Source organism: Mesocricetus auratus, unplaced genomic scaffold, assembly GCF_017639785.1.
Source record: "Mesocricetus auratus isolate SY011 unplaced genomic scaffold, BCM_Maur_2.0 Super-Scaffold_100009, whole genome shotgun sequence".
In the NCBI taxonomy this organism is placed as follows: domain Eukaryota; kingdom Metazoa; phylum Chordata; class Mammalia; order Rodentia; family Cricetidae; genus Mesocricetus; species Mesocricetus auratus.
The window spans coordinates 64,191,041-64,196,987 of NW_024429193.1; the positions used below are offsets into that span (position 1 = coordinate 64,191,041).

Sequence of the window (5,947 nt, forward strand, 5' to 3'; positions counted from 1 at the left end):
TATTATGCTAACCTTATTTAGGACCCTCCACAATGAAGTTATAAAAATTGGGCCTGTTATGACCAGCTATATATTTCTGGACATTTACTCAAAGAACTCAAAGTCAGCAAAGCAGATGCTGTACATCACGGTCATAGAATCTTTTCCATATATAAATTATATGTCTATATAATATATATAACAATAGAGGGATGTGTTAAGAAAATATAGTATACATTGCAATTTTTTCACAATGAGGAAGAAAGTAATGTCATTTCCAGAGAAATAGAAATAACTTAAGATGATTCTAGGTGAATTAATCCAGGTGCAGAAAGACAAATATGCATATTCTTTCATATTTTCCTTCTTATATTGTATATAGACATGTAAAACTGTATATGTACACTTGACATGAAACTCAAAGTGAAACTCTACAAGAACAAATGAGACTGATAATGGTAGTTAGGGTGAAACAAAGACAGAAGGGACTATGCCCAGCATTAAATTTGTCTCATGACCAGGTAGGAGGAAGATAGATACAAAACTGTAGATTTTGTAGTTTAACCCTGAAACTTGGAGTGTTAATCATTTCAGAAAGATCAATGAAGTGATCAGTTGAGCAATGAGAATCTCTTATGGATCCTTTAGTTATGACAGGAATCCACTTCCTCATCTCACGTCTAAATCATATTCCAAGCCGGATGCAGCATCCATGAGTCCTATTGAGGAAAGCTGGTGAGGAACATCTATTTGGTCATCACCAGTCACAGGACCACATGATGTCAAGGGGCAGGGCCCCCCATGCTCAACCACTGTCTCATAGGCAAGGGCAGAGCCAAAAGTTAGAATAAAAGGACTGAGGGACAGAGCACCTCCATTCACTCACCTCCTGAGGTACCAACAGACCTTGTGCTACCTGTCATCTTGGTAAGTGGCCACTGGAGGACCTGGAGCATAGTCTATAGAGAAGGGAAGAGTTGGGGAGTGGGAGTGGGCTGGGCAAGGCCATAGAGCTCAGAGACATGGTGGAAGAGCAGAGAGTATAGAAAAAAATTGAAGGTTGGGTTGCTGTAGTAGAGTAAAGGGATTCTAAAACTCACAGGAGGTATTAGAAGTAACTGGGTAACTGGAGAGGATCATTTACCCTCCAGTAGAGCTGTCCCTCAGGATGGGAACCTGAAATACAGAGAGCTGTGGACCTTGACAGGCTTTGAGGGGGGTGGAGGAGGGGAGGGGAGAGCTCCCCTCTACTAACACAGCCCTGAGACAGCCTGCAAAGAAAGACCAAAATTGCTTAGAAAACACGCAGAGCTGTGGTTCTGGAATTTTATCACATGCTGCTCAGAATTTTTAAGATACAGCAACAACACAAGACTTGCCATGTCAACCAGTTCATAAGAGGTGTTGAGATGAGTTCAAAATTTCTTGAAAGGAAGAACCAGACCTGGTTCACTTCTGCAGGAATGGATAAGCTAGATTTTTTTTTCATTAAAGGGAGTAAGATCACTGATCCATAATCACCATTTTCTTCTCTGACATCATTATCTCATCAGTTTAGGATGCTTAGGGGATTGATGGAAACCTCATAAGAATCTCCATATGACTTATGATGGTAGTAGATGAAGACCAATGGCATTGTAAAAGATGTCAGTCAGAGAAATGTAAGTGGAGGAGGAAGTTATTCTGAATATGCCTTCAGACTGTGAAATATCTCAAATTAAGGGTTACAGGGTTTTTAAAAAGAACAAGCACCTCTTCTCTCCTGTCAAAACTTGTAAGATAATTTGTCTCTTTGGGCCAGTACTGCAAGAGCCTTGGGGTTTGTTAGAATAAAACTACTGAATATGGAGTTTCCATGAATAACAGTGATATTTAGAGGTGGATAGGATGCCCTAGGATCCTGGGTCTGATTTGTGTGTTACTTTTCCACAGCTCCTGAGCACTCACCAGCTGAGATGTCCTGCCAGCAGAGCCAGCAGCAGTGCCAGCCCCCTCCCAAGTGTCCTCCCAAGTGCCAGACACCAAAGTGCCCTCCCAAGTGCCAGACACCAAAGTGTCCTCCAAAATGCCCCCCAAAATGCCCTCCTAAGTGCCCCCCTGTGTCATCCTGCTGCAGCCTGGGGTCTGGTGGCTGTGGCTCCAGCTCTGGTGGCTGCTGTGGCTCCAGCTCCGGGGGCTGCTGCAGCTCTGGGGGTGGCGGCTGCTGCCTGAGCCACCACAGGCCCCGCAGATCTCTTCGTCGCCATCGTCACAGCTCTGGATGCTGTAGCAGTGGTGGCAGCAGTGGGTGCTGTGGTAGCAGCGGGGGTAGCAGTGGGTGCTGTGGCAGCAGCGGGGGCAGCAGTGGCTGCTGTGGCAGCAGCGGGGGCAGCAGCTGTGGTAGCAGTCAACAGTCTGGGGGTTGCTGTTGATCTTTGTCAGGAGGACCTCAGACAAGCAGTGAAAAAGGAAACCTCCGGAGGAAGACTGCCTGCTCTCTCTTCCTCCTGTCGTGGGCCTAGAGATGCTGAAATTATGTGGAAAATTCTGAATGCCCTAACAAGCAGGGTAACTCATTTTCTGTATTACAAAATAATAAAATCTTCCTTGCAATCTTCTTCAGACCCTTAGCCATTTTCACTATCATCATCCCTACGTGTCAGTGATTGTAACTGGTGTTCCATTTTACTCTGGGTGACAGAAATGTGGATCAGGAATGCGGGTCAGAGAGCCATCCATCTGATAGGGTGTGCATAGTGACCTCTCAATCACCCTTTCTTGTTCACAATGAGGACTAGTCTACCCCACATGCTGCCTATTGCTGTTATCATCCTCATCTACATACAGATGTGTGCTTTCTGGTGTTATATACTTGGCTCTACTATGTTCCTGAGTACTGGGATAGAGTTTCTAAGAACTCACACATGTATCCTTTGCAGTGGCTGTAACACCTCACTAAATGAAACTGAGTCTCTCTCGATAAACTTTGATTCTCAGGTTTTTTTTATTAAAAAGACCTGTAAAGGTATAATTTTGCTCATTGTTCTAGTATATTGACTTAAATTCGAGTCTTTTACATTGTTGAACCAAGTCAAGAAGATCAATGCTTATCAGAATCCAAATGTGCTGACAATTTAAAATCCAGTTGTAAATCAAGTTGATGGAAAGACTTCTATTGGACATCATATTCAGCAAAAATCTTGACCATGTGATCTCAAGTAGGTAAGCTCTGCTCCTGAGTAGATTCCTTGCAGTGAGGGGGTGCAGCAGGATGCTGTCCATTCCCCCATGTTGCTTTTGTAACAACCCAAGGAGGAAAATAGTGACAGCCAGACAGTCCTGGGACAGATCTCTGTGGGGTGATGTGTCCAGTTACACATTTCTGCCAGCTGGGGTCATTGCACAAGTAGCTTAAGCATTACACAGGTAGAAAAAAATAGTGACTGCACAGTACCATAGGAAAGTAGATCATGCACCTGCCAGCAAAGTCTGCCTGCTCCTACAAACTGATGAAATATAATGGTTATAATGATGCTATCTTTTAGTATGGAAGGTTTGTGCTTGAAACAGTTTGATCAGTTAATTAAACTGTCTTATTTAATACTCTGAAAATTCAGGAAAAGAGGGTCATTCAAATCTATATTTTATAGTTGAAGAACCAAGTGAGAAAAGTTAAGGAGTCTGTACTAACTTTGATATTTGCTACTAGAACTGGAATGGTGTCTGAGTATGTCTGACTCAAAAACTACAAACCTAACATCTAGGAAAATTTTCCCAAGTTATTTTTAAAAGAAGGCTTTGGGAGTGCACGTTTCCCATAATTTATATCTAATGACTATGCCACATTTTAAACAAACAAGTAAATAAATAAACAAGTGAATAAAATGACATCCTCTGAGAACAAGATGGAGCACATGTAAAAGCCCTGTAGGCATGCACATTTCTTTGTTCAAACCTTAATGCCTGGTGTTAATGAAGCAACATTGCAGGAGGGAGATGAGAAACTATGGAAACCAAGCTTAAGAAAGAGAGTAAGGGGCAGGTAACACTGAGCAGATAAGGCAATAGATGATGAAAACAATATACCATCCTATTTAATATTCCATGTTTGGAGCACCTGCTTTGTCCAACCTGCCCACCCTCTACCAAGCAGTGAGGCAGGAATTCCAGGTACCATGTCACAGGAGCCACACAAAAGCAGGAGGCAGGTCTTCTAGTAGGCAGACCCTATCTCACTTGCTGAGGGCAGAATCCAAGGCAGCATAAAGAGTGTTAGTCTAAACAAATTCCATCTACTCACCTAAGGTGCCCAGAGACCTTTTTTCTGCATGCCACCCTACTTACACGTACCTACTGAGAAAAAGCACGATGCTGGGCCTTCTTACAACTTTAGTCAAATACTTAAAGGAAAACAACTTAAGGGTGGAAAGGTCTCTCAAGTCAGGGCTCTCTAGAGGAAAAGAGCTGATAGAATGAATGTATATTACAAAAGAGGATTTATCCTATTTTCTTACAGGATAGGGGTTTGGTAGTCTAACACTGACTATCTGACACCTAGAGAGGCTCAGAACTTGGCAGCTACTCTGTCTGTGTGACTGGATACCTTAGTAGTCCTAGCAGTACACTGAAGGCCTAAAGGATTCCTGGAGAGCCTCTGTTTTCCAGTCTGTATTAGAAGGCTGAACAAACTGGGTTCTGATGGTAGCAATCAATGGCAACAGCAATAAGAATGAGATAGATATGCTCATCATCAGGAAGCAGGCAAGAAGCTGGAGAAATGGCTTAGTTAAGAACACATATCACTCTTACAGAGGACAAATTCTGTTCCCCAAACCCATGTTAAGCAAGTCACAACTGTTTGTAATGCTACTTCCAGATGATCCGATGCCTCTGGTCTCCAGAGATACATGCAGTCTTGAACTCACAACTCACTATGGGAACACACACACACACACACAGAGAGAGAGAGAGAGAGAGAGAGAGAGAGAGAGAGAGAGAGAGAGAGAGAGAGAGAGAGAGAAATGTCGTTTCCTTAGGCCTCTTTTATATCTGGGCCATCACTGGAAGGGGCTGCTTAATCTGAGGATAATCTCCCTCAGTTAATACTTCCTGGAAATACACTACCAATCCATCCATAGGCATCTCAATTAATTGCAGACCTAACCAAGTTGATCATAAATGTGAATCATCATAAAGGATTTGCTTGGGTTTACACTTTGAAGGACAGCTTATCATGATGGGGAAGGATAGTATCAGGAGAATAAGCTGGTCACATTGTATGCTAGTCATATTGGGTTCACAGTTTTTCCTGTTACAAAATTCTAGCCCAAAGAATGGCACTGCCCACATTCAAGTTGTCGTTCCTCCTCAGTTAAACCTTTAGGGAAACACCCTCATATACACACCCAGAGGTGTGTCTCATCTCATAATGCAGAAACAAGACATAGATGTGAAGAAGAGATTTGTAGGGTGGAGGGGGAGGTTGACAGGAGTAAGGAGAGACTGGGAAAGTATCTGAATCCGTGTGTGTGTGTGTGTGTGTGTGTGTGTGTGTGTGATATGACTCTAAGGTTTCTTCATTGACTAGAGGCAATTAATATAAGGGGTTAAATTCAGTTCACTTAAATACTTATCTCTTATCATTACTGAGTCAATATTTCCTTGCAATCCCTTGATGGTTCATTTATCAAGAAAATTTTTCTATAGCATTGCTGATGTCATTGAGAATAATGTGCATGCTATATCTTGATCCTTTTTAAACACTCATTTATTATGTTGTATATATGTGAGTGAAGGAGAGCACATACCACTGCATATATGTGGAGGTCAAAAAACTTTTTAGGAGTTCATTGTTTCCTTCTAGCCTGGGTCCCAGGGATCAAGTAAGGTTTTCAGGCTTGCATGACAAGTACTCTTACTCACTAAGCCATTATCTAGGCCCCATATATTTATATTTATTCTGTGATCTTACTGAGTCTCACTTTATCTA

The 5,947-nt window shown here is 42.4% G+C and overlaps 1 protein-coding gene across 1 annotated transcript; it reads left to right on the forward strand.

Annotated features, from left to right (window-relative positions):
• The first annotated feature begins 807 nt into the window (after positions 1-807).
• On the forward strand, positions 808-2,575 carry LOC121142419 (late cornified envelope protein 1C-like). The gene is made up of 2 exons (XM_040752303.1): positions 808-906; positions 1,912-2,575. Exon 2 carries the CDS (start codon positions 1,935-1,937, stop codon positions 2,388-2,390), a length of 456 nt encoding a protein of 151 aa, XP_040608237.1. The 5' UTR covers positions 808-906; positions 1,912-1,934; the 3' UTR covers positions 2,391-2,575.
• Positions 2,576-5,947: the final 3,372 nt, after the last annotated feature.

Bases quoted from the DNA above. Each gene is read 5' to 3' on its own strand.
- LOC121142419 (XM_040752303.1), top strand. From the start codon at position 1,935: ATGTCCTGCCAGCAGAGCCAGCAGCAGTGCCAGCCCCCTCCCAAGTGT.